Genomic DNA, 24,979 nt, shown 5'->3' with positions numbered 1-24,979 from the left:
AAAAGCTATCTACACAAAATACCTTCTTGTCTCAATATTGTCTGATCATTGTGGCGGCTACATCCCTTCTACATCCCTGCGACCCATAAAGCAGTTTATGTTTCCAGGTCATAAAAATATTAGAAAAACTGAAAAAACAGATACAATGTCAATAAATTAATTCACTAGTTTAATTTATTGGTTGCATTAGTGATGGACTGCTGGGCCTTTGTGTGATGAAACAAAGATGGACTGTTGTTAGAGGAACAGTTGTCGCTGTAATTTGCACTTTACAGGTGGTGGATGGGGGTCTTCCTTGGCACAACAGCTGCTCTCTAATAACACTGAGGAAGAAAGGAACTCCATGACTTACATACTGACAAGGCTCACCTGTTAAATGGAAATAATTCCAGGCTCGTGCAGCTGGTTGAGAGAGTGTTGATAGTGTTTAATGCTGTCAAGAAGGTCTGCTCTAGAAATCCTGTCTGCCATATTTCACACTTTTGTCTTATAAGCCTTGGTGCTGAACACAGAAATATAAATCTTTGATGATGATTTTCAGCCACTTATAACCTTATGGTTATGTAAATGTAACATTTCTTCTCAATTTAGCTTTACAAAAGATTTGAATCACATCAGAAAATGAGGTGATTCGATAAATGTCTGAAGAAGTCTTCCAAAAACGTTCAAGGGCAAAGACAGAAAAAGAAATTGCTGGTATGGATGGACCTGATGCTAGAAATCTAAACACTCTAAACTGCAGCCAAGATAAACCAAAAAGCCTTCCCATTATTATTAATTTTTTTTAGAAAAAAGACTGTGCACATACAATTATAGTGTACCATGAAAATATGGTAGATGCATTAATGGTTCATAAATTACACAAGACAGAGCGATGGTTGCATTTAGCAGCACTAGTGAGGAATCTACAAACCAAACTTAGGTGTCTTGTTCTGATTGTATGGAATTTGAATTATTCCACAACTTATTTCATAAAAACAATAAAATACAATCTCCTAGCAATTAAAACTATTCCCAAGTAGATTTATGAAGAAAAATCTTTGGTAAAAATCAGATTGTGCAGCACAGTTACCATAAAAACCAAGATTTCTTTTCTCGTGTATAGAGTAGGCTTGTTAAGAATTCATTTTAATTTGAGGAAGTTTAGGTTGGATAAAAAAGATAAGACATGAATGTGGGAATCAGAGTTTCTTCCTGGCATCATGGTAAAACCTTTAAAACAGATTCAGACAAAGATTTAAACTTCAGCCTTTACAGCGATCCTGTAAAAATGATGATGATGAAAGTTGGGCAAAAAAAAGACAAAAACAGCGTGATTTTCTCTGACACTTGATTTTATTGTGTATAATGAACATTGTGTGTGATTGTTTCCCCGACTGTGTGGAGTTGAAGACTTGGTGTTGGTGTGTGAACCTTCCCCTCCCTCCAGACTACGACAAAGTGCAAAATAACAACCCTCAGGTAAATTCAACTTCCTGCCTCTCAGATTTGCTAACCTGCTCTTCAGACCTGTGTGACATAAAGCAAACGCGCTCTTCCACCAGCACAAATAAGACACATGGAGTTCATGTAAACAGAAAAACAAAGCAGAGCAGCGAAACATTTAGGAGGCCTCGAACATCTTCTTCCTGTCAGCTTTGTCCTCAATGTTCTTACGCCAGTCACCCACCGCTTCTGTAGGCTGCAGAGGACAGGAAGCAGAGAGTTAGTCCAAACAAACTGGGAATTTAGGCATCTTAGTTTTATTAAAAAGAGAGACGATTGAACTTAATCAGCTGATTTCTGCACTTTGACAGCTGACACATGGAAAACCAGCCCTTACATGCCTGACAGCTTTTAACCCCACTTAGCTTGAAGTCATTAACAATGAAAACAGAAATATCCAAAATTATGAAGTTTGACTTTTTTTAAAATGTTTCTAGAAGTAGAAAAATGCTGTAATTCTGTAAGACTGAATGATGAAATAATTGACAGGATTTTTTTTTTTTTTGGAAAAAGCAGTCTTTATTGAGCTTCCTAATAATTTAAAAAATTAAATATTAATTTCCTGAATGAGTTTGCATCACAAACTGTGAGATTTATTCAAGTTTTTCAGGAAAAAAATACAACAAAGATGCAGAAGTCTCCAAAACTCCCCAAAACTTGTGTACCAAATATGATTCAGTTGTTAATTACAGATTTAAGAGAAATTAAGAAAAAAATTGCTTATTAATTTCAGCTGTGAGCAAATGTGTGGCATACAAAGGCTCCAGTGCTAGCCTCTGATCAGAAGTCCAAAAACGTTCTCTGCCAGGTTGCCGCCAAGTTTCCCTGGGTGTCCATATTATTTTTGGCTGTGTAAAAACTGATTTATGTTTGAAATCTGCAATATAATCTCAGCCTGGAATTCAAAGACCACAGTGTATCGTCTAACTGTGTGACGCTTTGAGGTCCAAGTCACCAACAGCTTTTTGTTCACGTCCGAATTAGTTTGTCTTGAATGCCAAAACTTTGGAGAACAGTTGTAACAGAAACAATTCTCTGAAATTATATATTATATTCTGATAGTGTAGGGTACAGGTTAGGGCCATCACATTGATGATAAGCTGCTTCATAGACATTAAAACAGGTTCACCCTCTGTCTGTGAACTCACCTCCTCCTTGACCTCTTTCTTGACCTGCTTCAGGTTGGCCCTCAGGTCCATGGTCACCTTGTGTTTGGAGCCCAGCAGAGCCTGCAGCATGGTGTCAGCAGACATACGCACTTTCTTCAGGGCAGGCTTCTTCACTCCTCTCAGGTCCACAACTTTGATCTTCAGGTCTTCAATCTATGCACAGAAAGAAAGTGTTATATTTTCTTTACTTTTTAGGGGCCACTCTAGTTCCGTTATGCTCCCAGAGGAACATTACCTCTTTGTCAGCCTTTTGCACCTTGGCTTCGGCGTCGTACCTCTCCTCATCGATCTTGTCGATGGCGGCGTGAAGCTTCTTGCAGACTTCCTGTTGATGCATAAAGAAACCCCAAAAGATGATCTTCCCACAGCTTTAGAGTCATACAGCGTTCCCTTTTTATATCAAAAGTGCTGTTAAACTAACAAAACCAGTGAGTAAACTGTTTGTTTCAAGCACATAAAAAGTTTTAAACTACTTTTGCCTCAGGAAGAGACATGCAAGTTACAGCGTTGCTAGCAATGCTGATCAAAGCAGCTAGGTGCTAAAGGATGCACATTCCTCTGGCAGAAGAGTGCTAATGTTAGTAGGTCACTTAGTGCTTCATTTAACACTTTCAGGTCATTTATCTTTATGATGAATTACAGCAGCAAAGTTCAGGCTAGCTTCTCTGATGCTAATGAAATGATCCAAAGATGATTTCATTAGCATCCATCAAGTGTCCAGTTTCCATGCTGCATTATGGTGGCACTTAAATGCCAAAATAATAATAACATGCATGTTTCTACTCAAAACAACAACATAAAGAAATAAATACAGTGATGGATAAATAAATGAATTAAATGAACGGCTTATAGTAGCTGATTGTTTCCTGAACTACAAAAAAAATCATTTATTCAATTTGATTCTTTCTTTTTTCTCAGATAAACCCTGATGTCTCTCTCACCATCAGGGCGGCCTGGTCTCCGCTCAAGTCTGGGGGAGGACAGTGCTCGGCCATGTAGGCCTCTTTGGCCACGTCGGTTTCCTTTTTCTCCTGCTCGATCCAGTTCATAGCAATCTGCAGGATCAAGCTCTGCAGGACAGAAATCATCATCAAACAAGGTCACATCATAAAACCCCATTTTTAACCCAGTCTCGTGTTTAATGGTCTGCTCTCAAACATACTCAGCAGCAGAAGAACTCAATATTTTTTCATAATTCTTATTTACCTTGAGATGATGCCTGCGGCTGGAAGTCATCTTTTTCCTGTTTGAGAGGAAGTTGTGATCATTAATAGTTTTAAAAGTAACATTTTTCTAATGCACATCTTTTTTGGATCTACATATTAAACATTGAAAGGGAGCATCTTTAAAAGGAGGCAGATTTCTGTGCATATTTAAGTCAGGTATAGTGTGCATCCATCAGACAGGATGTTCTTCACACTTACTCAGACATCTTGGCGGTTTTTCGGGTTCACAGCCTGCAGTAAGACAAACATAAAATTGAGTGACTGGAGGAAACGTTGAGGTCTTTCTGACCCTTGCTGAACACCATAGATGTTCAGATAATCAGTGCGAGGTTCTCTGAGATCAGCATGTTCTGCTGCTGTGATGGAGATGGATAGACGGGAATATTTGTGCCGTAACGCGATCTGAGGCCACAGCTGAAGAGCAGCGACGTCAACTGAACTAAACTGGGCTGGCCGGGATCGTGTGTCACGTCTCTGCAGTTTACACGTGATCGAGTGAAGGATTAATTTGAAAAAATCTCCAGTGGAATATCATTAACTAACTGACAGTAGCTAACCTTTAGTTAACTATCCGTAATACCTCTGAGGTACTCTGTCCGGGTGTCTTCACGACCAATTAAGATCACTTTTTGATTAGAAGAAGAGATTATTTTTGTTATTTTTGAGACTTATTTTTGTTTGTTTGTTTGTTTGTTTAGGCAGGGTATATATACATATATAAGATTTATTAATGATTCCAGTGTTGTTCAGTTTTGAACTTTATACATAAACATTTTTAGGGAACCAGAAAATATTTACCAAACCAGAATCAGATTTTTGTAATTCCAGGCCTTCAGATCAGCACATATTTCTGTTGTACGCACATCCAAAAACTCAATAACACTTTGAGGCAAAACAACTCAAGTCAGATCTTGACAACACTGAGGCAGAGCAGCTGAACACGTCATATAAATTTAGGTTTGACAGAAAAAGGTCAAATGTCACCAACAAATGTAAAGAAGCCACTTGGATTGAGTGAGGAACAGTCAGAGCTGTAATCCTGCTTTAAATCATGTCTTTTCTAAACACAGTCGTTTTGAGATGTGGCTGCATGCAGCATCTTTTCATTCTATCTGATAAAATAGAAGATGCTGCTCTCAGAGAAGCTCAAAGATGCTGGAGATAGAAGAAGAAGAAAAAAGATAAAATAAGGAAGATTTCTCACCTATTGAGAGGAGGAAGAACAGAACAAGACACACTTGGTGGAAGAAAAGGAGACACTGCCAAAGCCACAGACAGTGAAAAATGAAATAGGTATATATGGTGGTTTGCGATGCCTCAGCAAAATGCCCAGATCCTCTTTATGGAAATGGATTCCCAGTCAGACCAATAGGCCTGCGAGCTCCTGAAATACACCCGGCCCAGCCCTGCTCTGCAAACCGCCCTCCCTGTGAAAACCCTTCATGCCTCCATGCTGTGTTTGTGTATATGGAATAAACTTAAAGGAGCATGAACAGAAAGCTTTTTATGTCTTCAGAAGGCTTTGAACAGATTTAATATATGTTTTGATCTTTAACTCAAAAGGAGTATTTTCAAGCCCTGCGGCATCACAACAAATGGAAATCTTCAGCTTTTCTGTAAAACCCAAAGTTAACTTATTATGCGTTTCCTTCTTTCCTGTTTTATGTATTTTGTTTAATTATTTAATTTGAATTTTTCTATGACAAGTGGCCAAAATGTCAAATATCGAGGACAGCGTATATATATGTGTTTTAAAGTTTGGGCTGCAGATTCCTCTGAACACCCAGGTTTACAAAACAAATGTCTATTATTGGCTCCAAATGATGTCATTAAGCTTGGCTAACCCTAACAGGGTCATCACAAAGCTCTGCCTTTGACCAAAAAAGCGCCGCCCACCTGCTGATCAAAGCTTTTGTTTGAGATTCACAGCCAATCAGAAGAAAGTTCCTAAAATGAGAGGGTACACCAAGCCCAGCTTAATTTAAAGAAGGATTATTTTGAGCCACAAATTACACAAAGCTACGCTAAGATAGTTCAAAAATAAAAACGTGGAAATCCTTCCAACATATGAACATTTCTGCAACATGATTTTTTACTTGCAACAGGGTAAGATGAGCTTACTTTAAAAATCTCAGAAGTCTAAAGTCTAAACTGTTTGGAATCAGATGTTTTTTCTTTACGTGCAGAAACTGTTTGAAAACTAAGAGGTCAAGGTGGTTGAATCGTTGCTATCTGAGCGGAAAATATCTAAAATTGATTTTTTTTTTGCTTGCTCTGAAAACATGATGTTTGGGGTTCAACAGCAAAAACTGCTTGAGCTTTTGTAAATGTTATTGTGCATTTAGAAATGTAATTACTTTTTAAAAAGAAGTATCATTTACACAGGTTTCATTGTTTGCTCTCTTAACTATCAGACTTAACTATCAGTTTTATAGTCTTTATACTGCAGACTGGAAAAGTCACGTAAGAGAATCTCTTCTCTCACCTGAAAATTAGTTTTCCTCTTTCAGAACGAGCCCAGGTCCTCTAAATGTTTTTTTTTCTAATAAATTTGTGAAAAATTGAATTTCTTTGAAGCGTCAGTGTGAAAATGTTGAAGAATCAATTTGAAGCGCATTAAAGTGTTACCAGGTGGATAAAAGTAGCAACAAATTAATCCTTATTTCAAAACTTTTATTGCTAACGATTCCATGAAAAGCTGTACATTTTGAACTGATGTTTCTCTGACAGATGTTTTAACTGCAGACAAAGTTAATTTCACTTTGTTTTGGTTCAGTCTCTCTGACGTGCGGGGGTGACAGTGTCACAAAAACAGCCAAAAAAATCATCAAGAAACTGTCCCTGAGGGTCCAGACGAGACCCAGAGACACCTTCAGTCACTCAGACCTCAATCTTAAACGCCCCCGCCGCCCTCCGCCATCTCCGCCGATCCAGGAGGCTTTTAGGAGCTCTCGAACATCTTCTTCCTGTCGGCTTTGTCCTCGATGTTTTTACGCCAGTCGCCAACGTCTGCAGGCTGGAAAGAATGAGGAGAACTCGTCAACACCTCAAACTGAGACCAAGCATTTTATATTTTTTATATTTTATACTTGAACCTTTAACGTTTAACCTCCTTGGTTGAAGTAACTGAAATAAGGCAAAATATGTCAAACAATAAAAACTAAACTGATCTGGAAACTAAATGAAACTAAACTGACTTCAAAATAAAATTCCAAAACAAAATAAATAAATAAAACTAATTAGAAAATCTAAAACTATAATAACAGAGCCACAGCCATTTACACTTGTGCCTGAGGCTTGCCTGACTCAATGCAGTCTTCTCCCAAATGATAGCTGTGCATAGATGAAAACATGTGCGATAATAAAAATGAAAATAAAATTTTTACTAAATGTAGTTTAAGAGAAATACTAATTTGTACAATATTTGAATGTTTAGGCCTCTATGTTTTCATTTTTATCTCCATAACTGTTCACATGTAATGCCTAACTTCACAGCTGATGTGCAGTATTTTTATTTCATTTTTTATGTGCATTGTTAGTTTTTGTCATTTTTTTATTAAATTAGAATTAAAATGAAAATATTATTATTAGTGGTTTGCAAACTTGCTTTCAGCTGCTGGCTTGTTCACACAGAGTCACCACAGCTGTCACAACAGCTCTGCATGTTTGATTTTACACGCATGTATTTTACTCCACATCCTCCTGAGAAACTTTTATCTATTTTCATCCAGTTACTCTGACTTCACTGTGTCAAGGTAATTTAGTGATTTTATATCTCAGTATTTTCTATTTCATTTTCAAATTTGTTGAGTCTAACTTTTTTTTAGACGTGCTCTTCAAATAACTGTTTCAATTATTGCAAAATATTGATCAACTGTCATTTTAGTTATTTATTTATTTATTTTATCTAGCAGAAATCTGCTTTCACAGATTTAGAGAAGAAAGGGAAAATGTTTAAATTTAGGTAATAATTAAATTATTTCATTTAAATAAATAATTTTATTATTTATACTCGAGATTAGTGGATATTTCCACTGTATTGCGCTTCTGGGCCAAATGTGAGGCGTGATAATGACGGAGAGAAGATCTGCAAACCTGCTGAATCAGCGTTCACCTCAGATCAGTTCCTAACACGTGGCTACGCTCTCTTTCTTTCAATGAATTTGGTCCAGAAGTTGTTTAAGCTCCAGCAGTCGCACACAGTGATGATGAGACAAGCCTCTTTCCTTACTGTGAAAACCTCGTGTCTCACCTCCTCTTTCACCTCCTTCTTGACCTGCTTCAGGTTGGCCCTCAGGTCCATGGTCACCTTGTGTTTGGAGCCCAGCAGAGCCTGCAGCATGGCGTCTGCTGACATGCGCACTTTCTTCAGGGCGGGTTTCTTCACTCCAGCCAGGTCGATCACCTTCAGCTTCAGATCCTCAATCTGGAGGTCGAGAATCGTTCGTTAAAAGGTGGCAGCCAGTCAGAGCCGCAGGTACTCCGGCTTCCTCCCACACTCCAAAGACATCCAGGTTTCTAAGCTGGTGTGAACGTGAGTGTGAATGGTTATGTGTCTCTCTGTGATGGACTGGCGACCTGTCCTAGCTGTAACTATCACCCTATGAACAGAGGGACGGACTTCTGCCCCCTACAGTCCTGAAGTGATTTAGCAGCTAAGAAAATAAAAACCATTTTAAACACATGAAACGTGTTCCAGCAGCACACAGCTTACTGAATTTCAGACTTTTATGAAAATCAAAAATGCCCTCATATCAAACCTACGCCTCCTTTTTCCTTCCAGTTCTTTCATACTTATCCAGTTCCCTTTCAACATGCATTATAATAATTACAAGTCATACTTTTTGAATAAAAAAGACCTGCTCACTGTCAGCGGCAGTCGTCAATCAGTAGTGTTAGAGCCTCTGATTCTGATATTTAGCACTGAAATCTACACCTACCCAGCTGAGAATGATCAAAACGACTGGATCTGGAAATAAGGCATGCACACACGATGACATTAAGATTAAAAACATCTAAAAGTAAAGTGAGTTTTCCATAATCTTGCTCAGACTCTCACCTCTTTGTCGGCTTTCAGCACTTTGATCTCGGTGTCGTACCTCGACTCGTCGACCTTATCAATGGCGGCGTGGAGCTTCTTGCAGGCGTCCTTTTAAAGTGCAGAACGAACGCTTTTCATTAGCAGTCAGCATGGACGTTCAATTTGGAGGTTTTTATCTGAATTCCTCTATTTTTTTATATATTTTGTGTTTATTTCTCTTTTTTCTCATAGATGTGGTTTCTAGCTAAAACATGGCCTTGTAAGAAATAAATGGTTGGCATCAGTACATTGCATTAACATACTTTTATTTTGAAAATGATGCATTTCAGCTCTAAGTGAATGTAAAATAAGGTCACATAACTGCTTAGAAAATATTCACAGCCTTTTAATCATGGACATGTAATGGAATGTAAGATTTAACCAGCTCATAACACAAACGTTTCACCTTCCTCTGATGTCCTAAACTCAACTTTTTACACCTGCTCCACTACAATGAGGAAAACTCCCCGATGTTTTCTTGTGGTCATAAGAAAGTGTAAGCATATGACACAGTTTTGCTCTAACCGTGAGGGCAGCCATGTCTCCGCTGAGGTCAGGAGGTGGGCAGTTCTCAGCCAAATAGGCCTCCTTTGTTGCTGCGATGTCTTTCTTCTCCTGCTCGATCCAGTTGGCGGCGATGTGCAGCATCAAACTCTGCAGGGAGACAAAAATATGCAAAGTGAAGAGAGAGCCTCCAAAAATTCAAAGGTTTTAGAAAACAGAAGGTTTAAGTCTCACCTTCAAATGATGCCTGCGGCTGGATGTCATTTTCTTTCCCCTGTGAGACAGAGATTAGAAAATTACCATCAGGGCTGAAATGACCAACTGTGATTTTTCTGCATTCTGGTAAATCAGTTCCTTATTTTACGCCATACTTTTCTTTGTCTACAAAATCTGCTTCTGCGCGAAGCTATAGATGTCATGGATCACTGACCCAGGGTTGGGAGTTTGTCTTGAGTTTTCTTTAGCTTTTTGTTTGTGATAATCTTTGTCACATTATTCTCTACTGGTTTCAGTTCCAAGTGCGAGCAGCTGACCTAGAGTTTGTCTCAGAGTAGTTTGTGTTCTGGTTTCATACATTCTGGTGGTACTGCAGCATTTCTTGGTTTCAGACTGGTTAATTTATCACATTTTTTTCCTGCTTCACTTGTGTTTCTGTATCAAGCTCATATGTCTTTGTCCAGGTCTCACGGTTAGGTAGTTCCTGTTTTATTTTGATAGTCCCTTGTCCTGTGTGTGTCATGTTCAGTTGGCTTGTTCCCTCGTTATCCTCCGTGTGTATATATTGTCTCAGTCGTCCCTTGCCTTTTGTCATGTTCTCCCTTAAGCTGTGCGCCTCGTGTGTTTCGTGGCTAATTTCTGAAGTTCTGCAATAAAGCTGCTTTTGGAGTTTACATTTTGTCTGTGGAGTCCTGTGTTTGGGTCCTAAACCCGTCTACCACACAGCAAACCTGACAATACAAATCCACCTGTCAGCACCTCTCACTGATAAATGCTGTTTCTCTAAGTCTAAAGTGCTTCATGTGCAATCATCATAAAGTAAAAGGTGAACCAGAAGCAGGAGCAAGAAAAGAAGAAGATGGGGGAGAGACATGAGGAGGTAAAGAAGAGGAGGAAGAAGAAGGAGGAGAAATACAGAAGAACGGGAAGACTTGGAAAAAAAGATCGAAGGCAAGCAAATAGGGAGAAAATGAAAAAAGTAAAACAGTGCTCACTCAGTCATTTTGGCTGTTTGTGATCTTCAAACCCTGCAGAGACAGAAAACACTCGTCAGTCAAATGCGAGGAGTGAAAAGTAACAGAACCCTGACTCTGTCTGACTCACAGCTCAGCTGGACACGCCTGTTATTGATCAGGTGCCCTTTGACCTCCAGTGAGAAACACGATGCGCTTTACTATCATGGAAAATCACACTGCCACAAACCAGCTAATTTTGGACAGGCAGGGTCAGGCGCCCGGGAGCGCTTGTCCCCTCTGAAGACATTTCTGCCTGGAATTGAAGTTGTTGGAGCGAGCCAACAATCTGAGCACTAAATGTCACCAGCAGATGAATCGAGTGTGGCAGCGGGTGCGCAGCGAGAGCAGCTAACAGATTCCAACATCCTGCAGCCATGCCAGGCACCAAAGTGTGTGCTCAGGTCACCATCTGGAGAATGAGGCTTTTTAAAAGACATATAACAAATAAAGTCTGCATCCATCATCAAAATACAAATCCTCGCTTTCAAAGCCCAACCTAAAAGACACAAACTGAGTCCTGCGAGCTAAGAGTCATTAATTTAGCTCAGAGATGCATTAGAAAGAATCAAATCATTTAGGACTGATTATAGAAAAACATGACACTTTCCTTAAACTTGGTCAGTAGAACATGCATGCAGGGAAACGACTCTTCTTCACCTCTAAATCAAACCATTTTCTCTATTTTTTTCATGATGGTATGATCTATATGATCTATCCTGATTTGATATGATCTATAAATGATTTGAGGAATGACTGGTCTATAATATCCAAAAACTCCAACCAAATCTATGTGCAGATTTAAGCTAAAGTGGTAAAACAAGTGCATCTTCAAACATTGTTTCAAACATCAAATCGTGACAGTTTCCTCTACAGCGTGCAAACTGCAAAGCAAACATCAATAAAAGCTCTGCAACACCAAAATCCACATTTTAACCCGTCTGCATGTCCAGTATCGTCCACTGTCTGAATAGCCATCGTAAGTCTCAGCTCCAGCTAACTGCTCCTTCTCTCTCTCTAAACACAGCATCAGAGGTCAGAGGTCACATCTGCAGCAACATCTTTAAAAAGAAAAAAATTAGTCCTTCGCGCTTAAAAAGCCTCTCCAGAACACCCGGATGCCCCACCTCTTGAGCAGCCCTCTCTGTATTGTTCCCTGACAGTGAGTGAAGCTACAGGAGAAACTCTCACCTACTGAGCAAGATGAGGAAGAAGAACAGGGAGGGAGACCCCACTAAGTCTGAAACAGTAAAGATTAAACAGAGTATATAGGCTATGAAGTGCTGGCTCAGCGGGAAAGCCAGCCCTCTTTATGGTAGCAGAGCTACTTCAGACCAATGGGTCATCAGGCTCCAGAAATACCACAAGGAACCTCGTAAATTTCTACTGGAGGAAGTCGCCTCCCTGGACGGGAGGCTGGACAGACGCTATCAGGTTCCCAACCAACCGGCCAGCAGAGGGATGAAGCAATTGTCACACAACAGTCAAGTGGAGTGGCTGACATAATTAAATCTCACTGATTCCCACTGAGCTCTGAGGACAGCATGTGAAGCTCTTAGACACAATCAAGTTCAGCTGTAGTTAAAAGCACCAAGTTACCTCTTCATACACACCAGATCACTGATGTCCTGTCTCGGCCAAGGTTAAGACAGGACATCAGTGATCATTGAGCATTAACATTTTTAAAATTTGAAGGTAACATCCTTTAATTTCTGAAAATGTCCCTATAAACTGTATGAATGTAGCAAAACAAAAAGAACCATCACCCTCGATGGGTCACCGGTGACATGGTGAACATTAAGAGACTAAACACAAAATCAAATCATAAAAACGTACAGCCAGTACAACTTAAAATCTGCTCTTTGAGCAGAGAGGGCTGTGGATTTTGTTCCACACCACTGTCAGAGTCAGTGTGCCAAATACAAAATATTAAAACACAAACAAAAACTGCAACAAAGCTAAATATGACGAAATGGCATCGAACAAATTCCAACTTAAGAAAATAGTTTGATACTCACAAGTTTTATGAGCTTTAAGCAACAATGCTGATGGTCATTTTGATATTTGAACATATATTTTGTAAAATTACAAAAAAGTCTTAAATAAAAATCTAATATTTAATTGAAACAAATTAAAATGTAAGTTAAAACGTATAAACAGCTATTTTGAAGCAAAACAACAAATTTGGCATCATTTTGGCTTTTTTCTCTTTGGTTGCAGACAGATATTGGAAGAAAATTTCCTTCCTTCAGTTTTTGGTGGATTACATTACAAATAAAATAAATAAATAAATAAATAAAATAACCATATTATTTTCCTAACACTGAAATAATATTTGACAGTAACTTTTTACAGCAGACTACTTCAGTTTAAGAAAAATGTGTCTTAATATTTATATTATTTATGGTTACCACATACAGATGCAACACCAATATAAAACTAATGTACTACATTGTGCTGCTAATTATAATAAGTACATTAATAAGCACTAATATTTAAATATGAATGTGATAAAAGTTCAGTTTTGTTTTGACTGTCCAAATAGTAGTATTTGATTATTTTTTTTTAAATGCACATTAGGTTTGAAATTCATCACAGCAGGTCGCTGCCTATGAGAGGGAATCAGGAAAGTGAAAGTAAAACAGGGAATTGAACTTGACCAATCACGAATGCACTGAGGATGACTTATTGTTATTATTGTTGATTTATTGTTATTAGAAGCTGAAATCAGTTTGATTAACTGCATTCTTCCTTTGAACTTTAAATCAAAAGAGCAACATTTTAAAGTTTAGAAAAAATCAATTTCTGATGTATAACACAACCGTTGTTAGCTTTTCCCCCTCTCAAACATGACATTTACAAATGTAAAGATATCTAAACGTACCAGATACACCAAATATGTTGGGAAATCCCTACTTAATTTATATGAGACATACAACATGAGTTATTTAACATAAAAACTGTAAATATTGTAAGAAATGAAGACAAATGTCATGCAGTGGTTAAACAAAGAGTGATGCAGGTCAAAAGAGTAAAACTGCACTCACCATTTGTAGAGCTCTGTGTGGCTGCAGCTTTACTGGTTAAAATGCGATTTGATCACAAAAGATTGATCAATAAATTCCACATATGATGAAAAAAATCTGGCAGCAAAAGCCATCTTCTAGGACTCAAACTAAAAAGAGAAGATGTAAAAGAAGAAAACGGAGCCAGCAAATAAAGGATGAGAATGCTCTCTGCTGACATCTGGTGGTTCAACATCAGCACAACACATCTGAGTTTTCCAACTGCCTATTTGGAAATGTAAGTTATGTTAAAGTCGTATTACACCTGGAAAGAAGTTTCTTCTGGTTTCAATTTCTGATTGAACCTGATTGAACTTAGGAGTAAGTGAATGTACAACAGCCTGTATAAATTAGCCCAACTTAAGTTAGCCGTTAAAATAAAAAAAGAGACCGCCTTGAAAAAGTGCAGCTTCACAGCATTGCCTTATTCCAAAAAGAACATTTAATTGCATGAGCTTTTCCAATTCCACGTAAGAGATCAGAGGTAACAGTGATAAAGAGCTGTAACATCCCAGAATGAGCAAAACAGAAGTTGGATGAGAAAGTCTTTAAGAGGTCTCAAACATCTTCTTCCTGTCAGCCTTGTCTTCAATGTTCTTGCGCCAGTCGCCCACCACCTCCGCAGGCTGTAGGACACAAACACAGCCCACCATCAGCGACAGTTAACGGTTTTTAGCTCTCTTAAAAACAACCAGCCTGCAAACACCCACCTCCTCCTTCACCTCCTTCTTGACCTGCTTCAGGTTGGCCCTGAGGTCCATGTTTACCGTGTGTTTGGAGCCCAGAAGAGCTTTAAGCATGGCGTCGGCACTCATACGCACTTTCTTCAGGGCAGGTTTCTTCACTCCGGCCAGCTCGATGACCTTCATCTTCAGTTCATTGATCTGAAGTCAAAAGGAGAGGCTCAAAGGCTGAACTGAGCAGATAAACACAGACCCATGCAGTATACCGCAGCAAAAAATCAGCTAAAAGGAAGACAGATGCACATAAACTCCACCTCTTTGTTGGCCTTTTCCACCTTGACCTGGGTGTCGTATCTCTCCTCATCAATCTTATCAATGGCCTGATGCAGCTTTTTGCAGACGTCCTGTCGAGAAAAAAAACCCCAGATACAGTTGTTGTCATATAATCAGGCCATCATGTCAGAGTGAGGTTATAGGCTGATGTTTTTACCATCAGAGCTGCCTGGTCTCCGCTCAGGTCGAGGGCGGCACAGTTCTCTGCGAGGTAAGCTTCTTTGGTGGCAATGATTTCATCAGCTTCCTGCTCGAGCAAGTTAGCAGCGATTTGCAGCATTAAACTCTGAAAGAGGACGACACAGAGATTCCACATTATTACTGCTGTACGTTGTACTGTTGTTCTCGATTTGCTTCATTTACTTTTGGGGCCACTTAGATGCAGCGCTGATAATTTTAACTGAGTCTTACCTTGAGATGATGCCTGCGGCTTGACGTCATCTTCTTTCCCCTTTAATTCATAAAGATGTGACATATTTAAAACAAAATTCAAGTATTCTGATGTAAACTCTTCAGAAAATGCTGAATGTGATGTCCTGATTGGCTCTTTCAAAGTGTTTTACACAGAATAAACATATACTCACTCAGACATTGTGGCTTCCTTCAGGTTTCTGACTCTGGTAATAATCGGAAAAAATAAAGAAGAAAATGAAATCAAAGATTTGAGACAATGTAAGTAAAAGAAGAATACATTCAGTAAATTCAATTAATTTATTACCTCCACCAAGGAGGTCATGTGTTAACTGTGGACAATTGAAACATGACAAAAAGCCTTATATCTTCATACATGCCTGGTGTGTACCATACCATATAAAAATCTTAAATATCACACCACATATGACCTCTAACCTCTTCTTCAAGGTCAATAGATTGATCTGAAGATCAAAGTGATAATAATCCTATGTAGAGCTGTGTAAAACAACATTTTCTGCTGCCTTTGTTTGTACTGACAGCATTAGGAATATAGGGAATGAAATATGGGAATTCTAAATCTATTCCAATTATAGTTTGCATCCAAACATCACGTCACCTCTGACCTCGCCTTTACACATTTCACATCGGCCTCGTCTTTATTTTTTACTGCACTACAAACTCCATAAAGTAGATTTAAAAAGAATAAAGAAAACAAAATGAATGTGAACGAAAAACAACAATATTCCCAAAAAAGTAAACACTGCCCAGAGAGTGAGCTGAGGTTTGGGTGCCTGTCAGTTACCAAAGATTGTTTTACAGGCTGAATAGTGGGATGTACTTAGTTTTTTCACAGGACTCTGTTATCTGGACAATGACATACAAGCCATGCTTTTCTAAATTTAGATTTGCTAATAAATTGCAACTTGTATGCTGGTACTAGGCGTAGAAATATGCGTTTAAAAGAATAAGTACATCACAAATACTCTTAAAGTTCAGTTTTGTTCTGCTCTTTTTCTGATATCTCCCTCTGGAAACTTCCCCCGACAGCCTCCACAGGAGGTTTGTGCATTTTTGGTCATTTAAGAATAGAAACTTCAGGGTGAATCTTGTGCCAGCTGGGCCACTGCTAATCCTGGCTCAGTGTCAAAGGTCAACCATCACATGTCGGAGAGGAATGCAATCCAAAGGGACAGCACTGAGATGTGAAATTATCAAACTATTAAAAAAAATAATTCAATTCATATTTTCTGTCATTTGATCACAGCTCATTAACTTTAGGACAACACCTGAATCAGACTGCTGCAGGCTTTTACACGTGTTGTTCATTCATTTTCACATTTGACTAATTATTTTACTGGCAGTGAAAATCACTCATTAACTCTGTGTAGCGACATTTTCTCTTTACTTTTGCCTTTCAGGTGAGCTCAGGTGGATGTGCCGGAAAGATAACGACGGTCTTGCACCATCTGATTTTTCTTTTCTTTGACCCCGCAGGCTGATAACTGTTTGAGTCAATTTATTTGCAGATTCTAATGCAGTTGAATAAAACTATATGTGCATTAATCACGAGTTAAGTGTGATGTTCAGTGTAAAAACGAGATAGAAATGTCTTTGAACCACTTTGGAAAACACATTTTTGAAATAATAAATCAGTTTCTTGTTTATTTATAAATATGGAAATCTAGTTTGTTTTTTTTAATCTTACAGTAGTTTTATAGAGATTTTTGAGACCATTGCACAACATAATGTAAGGGTGCAGGATGGAAAAACCATAATATATAAACCGGAAACCTCCAAAAAATATGAAAACTTTACTTACTACCTCAGTTATGATTGATAAATTCAGTAATTTAGGTAATTCTGTACATAATAATTTTCTTATTGAATACATTCATTCAAGATTTATATATTGCAGGTTTTTCAAGCTGTTATAAGATTAATCTGCACCAGACTCACTAAATTCTATTTCCTGTGAGGATCACCTTCACATTCAGCATTAAGTAAAAGAGTTTCTCACCTACAAAGTGATGATGAGGAGGCCTGCAGAGACTGGCTGAAGGGCTGGGACGCAGTGAGGGAGTCACTGATTAAAAAGTTAACTCTGTGGGGTATATATGGGCTTGGACGGGGGTTTGGCTGTTCAACTTTTATGGCCATGAGGAACCCTGAGACCGACCAGGCCAATCAGCTCCTGAAATGCCTTCATCCTTTGACCAGTCACCTCATAAATAGTCAATCCAAGGCGGTCAGCAGTCCTCCTTGGGACAGGTCAGGCTGACAGCTGGACATGAGGCACTCTGCACAGGGAGATAAGGAAATGACGAGACTTAAATCATACTTAATATGACTTAAAGTTTGGGATAATTTCTAGTTTAGGGCATTCAAAAATCTGCAAAAACAGCTGTGACAATGTCAAGAAATCAAAACCGAGGGGATGCAAAGAGATAAATTTAAAAAAAAACCCAAACATTTATTTTGGGCATCAGATTAAAGCATTAAATATTTGACATGGAGTCTGTCCACACGGGCTTCAACCTTCACTATGTTTAAGCAGTTTGGTGTGATGTATATGTCGGATATATCAGAGATTCTGGACGTTTTTTGCAATTATCTACAAAATGAAAGATTGCACTTAAACTGCACATACACCCTTTGTCATTAGGAGTGCTTAGCTTTAATAATTCAGAGATTTGTGCAGAAACATGCTCCAAAATAAAATCAGAACTTCTGTGATCCACAGTGTCTGCTGCTGTGGTATGAACTTCTGGATGCAGACATTATAAATATATATAACTTGTTTTTTACATTTTTGAAATACTCACGTTAGATTGACAGCAACTGAAAATAAAAGAGAGAAATTTTAGAAACTGCAATAAATAGAAACAGTGACAATTTTCACATGAAAGGCAAAGAGAGATAAATATAATAAAAACTGTGACTCACCTGAAAATGTCCATTTGATTGTGGTTTTGTAATCAACACAAAAATCCAACATTTTTAGTAAAAAAACAAAAACAAAGAATGTCTTTAAAAAAAACAGCAGGAAGTTACCCATCCTGTTCAGTCAGTTAGCATCATAGCCAAAAAACCAAAGCCAAACTCAAGTGTTTCAGAAGTCATGGATCAGTCCTCCCAGATCTGCTTTGATAGACTGAAAATCTTAATTTTACTTTTATTTGAAACATTTTGCCTGGATACATTTTTATGAGTTGATGGCGTTTGCAGAGGACTACAGATAGAAATATTTAAAGAAGTCCAGTGCAGGAAATCCTCTGCTGACCCCGTGTGGTCAGAGGTGTGTATTATCTGTTCTTCATCATGTTACTGGAGATCTGAGAAAAATCTCAGATGTGACTTAAACTTAACTGTTTATTTAAAGAGCCATACTGAATATTTATAAGCAGCATTCATGGCTGACTGAGGAGTATATATATATAGTAATAATTAAGAATAAACATATATATACAAAAGGGAAGCTTTGAAGTATTCCTGTATTATAAATGTGTATGCAGTTCTATGGTGTAATGTTCAGATGTATAAAAAAAAATTATGAATTTTAATGTTTCAATTCCAGAACTGATTTTTTTTAAATATTGTTATATTGTCTTTTTGTCACTTTTTGTAGACTGTATCTAAAAATGGTCACACAGAGGTTTTATCTAATATATGATAAGTGTAGAGCATTCACTAAAGTTTGCATATCTGTTTTTAACAATGAAGCTGTTGTCTGATAAAATCAATTCAGTATTGCAAAGTGTGTGATTCTAGGTTACTCCTTTGAACATAGAAGGGCCCTAATCCACCCAGCGTAGATCCACTGTCCATCTCTATATACAGGGGGAGGGGCCTGTATTTTCTAAAACCTATGAAGTGTGAATTACAAAAGGACAAGATAAAGTTCACTTTTCACAGCTCCCTGAAAGCACAATAACTCCTTCTATATAGTGATAAATGGCTTTTCCAATTGCAAGTAGTCGACGTGACTGCTACACTAATGATGCCGTATGATGGATATTGTGTCTTGTCCCTCACTGACATGCACAGCACTACAAACAGCACCTTCAAACAGAACTCGTTAACAATCAGCTGCAAGTTCTTGTTTTCAATTTTTAAACTTTTTTTTTATGTAAAACTTCACTTCAACATGTCGTCATTACAGAAAAAAAGTTTGCTTTAATCATGGACAAAAACACAGAAATACAAGCTCAGCACTGTAAAGTTTGATCACAGTGCGCTGTGCACTCAGTTTGCAGTGTTGTGCATCACTGAGTCAAAGACAAAATATCCAACGACAGCAGGGGTAGGAAATTAAATACATTTATTACAAAAAGTCTAGGAGCAGGAAGTTGCTAAAAGTGAACATCAGTACAGACAGAAACAGGAAGTTACACTGACAAATAAAAGTTTAAGCAGCTTTTTCCCTTTGAATACAGTTATACAAATGTACAATAACAAAGCAGGCTGAAACTTACAAATTTAATGGGAAAATGGGTTTTTCAATTCAGTGTGCAATGCCAGAAAAAGTGCTAACATCCCAGAACAGCTACAAGAGCAGCGAGCAGTTCTTTAGGAGGCCTCGAACATCTTCTTCCTGTCAGCCTTGTCCTCAATGTTCTTACGCCAGTCGCCCACCGCTTCTGCAGGCTGCAGGAAAAACAGTGACAGCCAGAGACAGTCAAGACTTTCTAGCCCCCTAAATTAATCTTAAATTAAATTATTAAATGCAAACACTCACCTCCTCTTTCACCTCCTTCTTGACCTGCTTCAGGTTGGCCCTCAGGTCCAGGTTAACTGTGTGTTTGGAGCCCAGCAGAGCTTTCAGCATGGCATCGGCGGACATGCGCACTTTCTTCAGAGCGGGCTTCTTCACGCCAGCCAGGTCGACCACTTTGATTTTCAGGTCGTCGATCTACGAGCGACCAAGCAGTTTAAAGGTGAAACCGAGTCGAAAGCAGAGCAATGGGAACGCATTTAGAACCAGCAGCAAAACGCTGAAAACGCTTTACATTTTGCATGCACCCTACATGGGTGTTTGATCTGTAATGTGAGTTTATCACATCAGCAGTGTAGGAGGGGCTCTGCTTATGAAAACTAAACTACTACTACTTCCAGAATGTCTGATTCATTTATATATTTATTTTAATTCGCTGAAAACACAAATATCTCCGGCTCTGTCAAGAATTTGCAACAACTTTTGAATATGAATATTAATTAATTGAATTATGTACAAAATAAATCAAATGCAGATAAGTAAATAAAGTGTTAACATCGAGTGAAATTTAATTCCTGGGTGCGACAATAATTTCCAGCAAATTTCGTCAATGTATTTTTTTGTTACTTTATTAATTATATTTGAATGTTAAAAATAAAACGCTCTGTTAATCAGTATTAATGAGAAATCTCTCAAACGCTGCTTCACTCATAAAATGGACACATCATGCAACTACATTGTAGGAAATATCAAGAATAAAGCAGACATTGTGTGGAGGAAATGATGGTCAGAGCACAAAGAGAAAGTCAGAGCACATACAAGTGAAACAGGGGCAAGAATTCGTGCAAAAACTGAATGATATAAAATGATTTGTGCTTATCCAGATAACTTCAGGATTAAACTTGGTTTTTAGTATTACTTTCACTTCCTGGGGTACATCACCATGGTAACTTACACCGCAAATCTAACGTGCTCCGTAGGAGGTAATGTTCTAGATTTCAGACTAATAGATATTTTTTTTTAAAAACACAGATTGGTCAATTCTAAAGAAAATAACATATTTGACAAATGGAAAGAAATATTGATTTTCAGGTGCAACTTTATTATTATTATTTTAATTTATGATACTAATATGGGACATCTATTTATATTTGTTGAAATTCAAATTTGTATGTAGATCAAACATCGAGTTCAATTTGTTCTTTATATTTCGTCTCTATTGGCTCTCAGAACATTAAACACCATCACAGCTGCAGCTGAACAGATTAAAATTAATATTGTCTTTAATACTCTGCTTCAAATAGGCTTTTAATACAGTAGCCCTGTTCTAATCTTACCAACCCTATTACAGTTGCTGGTATTACAACTAACCTTTGTACTTGATGCTAACTCTTGTGCAAATCTTGCGCATGAACGAAGGTGAGAGAACAACAACGCTGCCTTCCTGTTTTGTTTGCAACTATATCATACCGGGTCATTTCAAGATTAACACATTGTGTGGATGTGAAAAGCTGTCAGTCTATTCTGCAGAGCAGGTGGAAGTGTACCTCTTTATCAGTCTTGCCCACTTTGATCTGCAGGTCGTACCTCTCTTCATCAATTTTGTCGATGAGGGCGTGCAACTTTTTGCAGGTTTCCTGAACCAACAGACACATGCAATGTTTTGTTACTTAGGACTCGTCTTTAGTGAGAATATTATAGCTACAAATATCCTCATTAAATAAATATTATAAATAAGAGCTGACAAGAATTCTGAAATCCTCAAATAAAAAGAACCATCATCTGCATACAATGAAATAATAATAAAGGGAACATAAAGAAGGATATTTAGAATGATTTCTATTCAGCAGCTTTCAGTTGAGCCTCGACTCTCACCATGAGAGTTGCCTGGTCTCCACTCAGCGCAGGAGGGGGGCACTTCTCTGCCACGTAGTTCTGTTTGGAGACTGCAATTTCCTGTTTCTCCTTTTCAATCCAGTTCGCCGCGATCTGCAGCATCAAACTCTGCAGGACAGAAAAAAAGTCAGTAAGTCAGTCAGTAAGTGAAAGTTTCCCTTAAACCTGCATACTTTAAAATGTTCAGCAGGAGGAAACACCTTTGGCTGTATAGAGGTCTATGGGAAACAAGTCTTTGAGTCAGTTGAGCTGTGAAAACACTTTGCTGTTGCGTTTATGGTTTATCTGTTAGTTTTAACACTTGGAATATAGCATGAAGTTCATTTTGTCAATTATAATCGTCATCAGTATGTACAAAGATAATAAAGTAGGGTTAGGTTCATAATATATTGGCCTATATTAGTTATTTGCCAGTATATGAGTATGTATGTATGTATAATGACGGATAAATAAAAATGTAAAAAAATAACAAAGGGACAGGAAACCAACAAACTATCCAAACAATGTTGCATAGTCTGTCCACCAGAGGGCGCTGTGTAACTAAGTGTTAACAACAGGTGGTTGGAAGACCAGAAACCCCACCAGCTGATCTGAGCTGAGCTGGGGAGCACACAAAAGACTGATCTACTGCTTGTTGTGACAATAAAGAAAGATTACTTTTCAACTACATTGTCATATTATGTTACTAACTCATAAATAACTACACATAAGTATTAGGTAACCCCTTTTGCTTAATGTAGTTGACGTTACAGTGTCTACTTCCATCTTTTATTTACAGTCGATGCAGAGAACATGCCAACTTTCATTTTAAAGTAATAAAACAGTTCAAAGCTCATCAAGACTGCAAGCGACATACCTTCAGATGATGCCTGCGGCTTGAAGTCATCTTTTTTCTGTGAGGTGTGAGCACAACAGTCTCTGTCACAACTGTCACAGCAGTAATTCAAACACAGGTAAAAGAAACTGCCTTAAAGTTTTTTAAGTTTTCCCTCCTAATTTTCTTCTTTGCACTTTCATTTCTGATCATTTTCTTTCTTTAGTCTGTTTGACCTTCCCTCATTCTTTTTCCCTGATTTTGTAATTCCTCTAATTTTCTCCTTTACTTATTTCCTTCTTTCTGCTCTTTCCTGTATTTTCCTTTTCATTCTCACCTCATTTTGTTCTCTTTTCTGCTTTTGTTATTTCTTCCTTTTTTTAATTCCTCCCTTTTTTCTAAATCCTCTTTTCTTCTGTTTTATCTTCTTTTTTGTCCATTTTTGCCTTCCTTTCCACTTTTTTCCATCCTGCTTTTCCTTCTTTTGCTTCTCCTTCCTTTTTTTCCTCTATTAACTTTTACTTCCTAAGTAAGATCCATAGTAATCTTATGTTCTTAACTTTAAGTGTTAACTCAGCATTTTCATTTGATCCAATGAAGTCCAGTAAAATACTTCCTCCACTAAAATTACTGATGTATGATGAAGAGACACCACTTACTCAGACATGTTGACGGTTTCTTTTCTTCACAATCTGTTTGGAAAAAGAAACAGAAGAAAAACTCATCAGGATGGAAACATATGAGACATCTCCTTTGTATGAAATATGATCTATTCAACCAGTTGATGAGCAGCTGAGTGATGACAGAGCTAACTTTGGGGTTGGGGTCAAATGTGGCCACTGACGCCTGTAATAAGCTCCTTTACAGGTGTTCATAACTAAATATCCTTGGGGAGTTAACACTTCAATTCCTTTCCCAGAGAAGAATCTTTCCAACAGAATGTGCTGCGGCAGCGGCTTCGCGGCCAACACCAGCGAGTAAACACACCCCAATAACAAACCCGTCTCAATAAGGCAGCCGGTCCCAGAGTCATGTTTCAGAAGATATTTTTAATGAAAATAACGCACAGGTTTAGTTTTCCAGATGAAATATGACACAAAGAAGCTAATTTAAGGCAACAAGGTTTACAGTTTTAGGCTATAAAACTTCTAAAACTGTAAAACAAAAAGAAGAAAAAAGGCACTTTTATATTTGTCCAGTCCACAAATCAAACTGTAAAACACTCAGAACCAGCTCAATGCTTTACCCATCAATATACTAAAAAAAAAATGTAACAAATCATTACATTTTGTGATGCTTAGAGCAGAGTGACTTCACAGCATCACAGCTTGAGAAATGTTTAGCAGTGGAGCACAAACAGTCAAAAAGTTTTTATATGATAAAAAACAAAAAAAGGAAACAAATATCCATCATAAAACTTCATTTTTCCCATGTTTTTTTCTTCTTTCCTTCAGAACATGTAGGAACGCCCGGACACAGAGCTCAGGTTTAAAAACCTTTCAAGTCAAGTATTAAGGAAAAACTTTGCCATAAAAAGTAACTCCATCAGTTTTTGTATTTATAGCTCCACATGCAAAGATCCTGGTCTTTAAAACTCATTCAAACAACAAAATGCAATAAAAAATTACTCTGATTTTACTTTTAATGCTTCAAAAATTGTTTTTACAGAGAAACATACAGAAAAAAGAACAGATATTCCCAAACATTAACCTGTAAGACACATCGCAGTAACAACTGTTCTGATTATTTTAGGAAAGAAAAGTAAATTTGTTCCATAAAATGCTTTTCAGCATTTCCAGCAAAAGAAAACTCTTAAACTAATCTTGAAATCAGCAGAAATATCTCAGCTTTCTTTTTGCTTTCTGAAAGAAATTAAACCTCTAAAAAAATTAATCTAATGGTTCAATGGTCAATCTTTAGATTTTTTTAAGTCTAAAGATTGACTTCTGCAGATTGCATTCATACATCCAAACTTTATCCCAACTTTCCAAAACTGCCAAATGTGCCCAAGATGTAGAAACCTTCATAGAAAGTCAAAATCAAATGAGAGCATCGTTCAGCCTCTGCAGCGCTGCTCAAACACACAACCCTCAGATCACCCTGGATCACGTTTCCCTTCAGTTATTAACAAACCCCAGAGGTCAGGACTTTCATCACCTTAGCGCTTTCCCCCAAAAGATTCCACACAGCAGTGGTTTCATATCCGTTTACCAGCTCTGTGCAGACATGCAGAGAGAGGAGGAGGAGGAAGATAGGGAAACTGGTCTCACCTACGACGAGACGGAAAGTCCAGGAGGAGGGCAGCAGTGGCCAGTGGCAATGGGAAGAAATCATCCCAGGGGTGTATATATATAAGGTATCAGATATAGA

General features: G+C 37.9%; 4 protein-coding genes across 7 annotated transcripts; all 4 read right to left on the bottom strand.

Annotated features, from left to right (window-relative positions):
* Positions 1-1,316: 1,316 nt before the first annotated feature.
* Positions 1,317-5,210, bottom strand: LOC112847396 (troponin I, fast skeletal muscle). Its single transcript, XM_025909095.1, has 7 exons — positions 5,085-5,210; positions 4,079-4,111; positions 3,861-3,897; positions 3,596-3,724; positions 2,890-2,979; positions 2,634-2,807; positions 1,317-1,681 (listed from the first exon to the last, which is right to left on the bottom strand). The coding sequence occupies exons 2-7, from the start codon at positions 4,084-4,086 to the stop codon at positions 1,604-1,606; spliced, it is 516 nt and encodes a 171-aa protein (XP_025764880.1). The 5' UTR covers positions 4,087-4,111; positions 5,085-5,210; the 3' UTR covers positions 1,317-1,603.
* Positions 5,211-6,536: 1,326 nt separating this feature from the next.
* Positions 6,537-11,993, bottom strand: LOC100706619 (troponin I, fast skeletal muscle). 2 transcript variants are annotated; one of them, XM_025909096.1, is made up of 7 exons: positions 11,885-11,993; positions 10,676-10,708; positions 9,699-9,738; positions 9,486-9,614; positions 8,940-9,029; positions 8,133-8,306; positions 6,537-6,896 (listed from the first exon to the last, which is right to left on the bottom strand). In XM_025909096.1, the coding sequence occupies exons 2-7, from the start codon at positions 10,681-10,683 to the stop codon at positions 6,822-6,824; spliced, it is 516 nt and encodes a 171-aa protein (XP_025764881.1). In that variant the 5' UTR covers positions 10,684-10,708; positions 11,885-11,993; the 3' UTR covers positions 6,537-6,821. The 2 variants fall into 2 exon arrangements, with proteins under 2 accessions (XP_025764881.1, XP_025764882.1); XM_025909097.1 differs by having other exon boundaries at positions 11,889-11,953.
* On the bottom strand, positions 10,672-19,361 carry LOC100706087 (troponin I, fast skeletal muscle). 3 transcript variants are annotated; one of them, XR_003220926.1, is made up of 8 exons: positions 17,206-19,361; positions 15,359-15,391; positions 15,186-15,225; positions 14,932-15,060; positions 14,756-14,845; positions 14,469-14,642; positions 11,885-14,384; positions 10,672-10,708 (listed from the first exon to the last, which is right to left on the bottom strand). XR_003220926.1 is itself a non-coding variant. In XM_025909094.1 (8 exons), exons 2-8 carry the CDS (start codon positions 17,343-17,345, stop codon positions 14,307-14,309), a joined length of 684 nt encoding a protein of 227 aa, XP_025764879.1. In that variant the 5' UTR covers positions 17,346-17,485; positions 18,011-19,361; the 3' UTR covers positions 14,254-14,306. The 3 variants fall into 3 exon arrangements, 1 of the variants encoding a protein (XP_025764879.1); XR_003220927.1 differs by having other exon boundaries at positions 11,889-14,384; XM_025909094.1 differs by lacking the exon at positions 10,672-10,708 and having other exon boundaries at positions 14,254-14,384; positions 17,206-17,485; positions 18,011-19,361.
* Positions 19,362-19,586: 225 nt separating this feature from the next.
* Positions 19,587-24,979, bottom strand: LOC106096824 (troponin I, fast skeletal muscle). The gene is made up of 7 exons (XM_013265711.2): positions 24,880-24,979; positions 23,269-23,301; positions 22,652-22,688; positions 21,775-21,903; positions 21,447-21,536; positions 19,924-20,097; positions 19,587-19,832 (listed from the first exon to the last, which is right to left on the bottom strand). The coding sequence occupies exons 2-7, from the start codon at positions 23,274-23,276 to the stop codon at positions 19,755-19,757; spliced, it is 516 nt and encodes a 171-aa protein (XP_013121165.1). The 5' UTR covers positions 23,277-23,301; positions 24,880-24,979; the 3' UTR covers positions 19,587-19,754.

This window comes from Oreochromis niloticus, linkage group LG7 (assembly GCF_001858045.2).
Source record: "Oreochromis niloticus isolate F11D_XX linkage group LG7, O_niloticus_UMD_NMBU, whole genome shotgun sequence".
Taxonomy (NCBI): Eukaryota; Metazoa; Chordata; class Actinopteri; order Cichliformes; family Cichlidae; genus Oreochromis; species Oreochromis niloticus.
This window is presented reverse-complemented; position numbering and strand designations above follow the sequence as displayed.

Excerpts from the sequence above, each read along its gene's own strand:
- LOC112847396 (XM_025909095.1), bottom strand. Across the intron at positions 2,808-2,889 it reads TGCAAAAGGCTGACAAAGAG|ATTGAAGACCTGAAGATCAA; the intron begins GTAATGTTCCTC and ends TTCTGTGCATAG. Across the intron at positions 1,682-2,633 it reads AGAAAGAGGTCAAGGAGGAG|CCTACAGAAGCGGTGGGTGA; the intron begins GTGAGTTCACAG and ends TGTCCTCTGCAG.
- LOC100706619 (XM_025909096.1), bottom strand. Across the intron at positions 9,030-9,485 it reads GAGACATGGCTGCCCTCACG|GACGCCTGCAAGAAGCTCCA; the intron begins GTTAGAGCAAAA and ends GCACTTTAAAAG. Across the intron at positions 6,897-8,132 it reads AGAAGGAGGTGAAAGAGGAG|CCTGCAGACGTTGGCGACTG; the intron begins GTGAGACACGAG and ends CATTCTTTCCAG.
- LOC100706087 (XM_025909094.1), bottom strand. The coding sequence starts at position 17,345 with ATGGCCATAAAAGTTGAACAGCCAAACCCCCGTCCAAGCCCATATATA. Across the intron at positions 15,226-15,358 it reads AAGGAAGCCACAATGTCTGA|GGGAAAGAAGATGACGTCAA; the intron begins GTGAGTATATGT and ends TATGAATTAAAG. Across the intron at positions 14,846-14,931 it reads GAGACCAGGCAGCTCTGATG|GACGTCTGCAAAAAGCTGCA; the intron begins GTAAAAACATCA and ends TTTTCTCGACAG.
- LOC106096824 (XM_013265711.2), bottom strand. Across the intron at positions 21,537-21,774 it reads GAGACCAGGCAACTCTCATG|GAAACCTGCAAAAAGTTGCA; the intron begins GTGAGAGTCGAG and ends CTGTTGGTTCAG. Across the intron at positions 20,098-21,446 it reads TGGGCAAGACTGATAAAGAG|ATCGACGACCTGAAAATCAA; the intron begins GTACACTTCCAC and ends GGTCGCTCGTAG.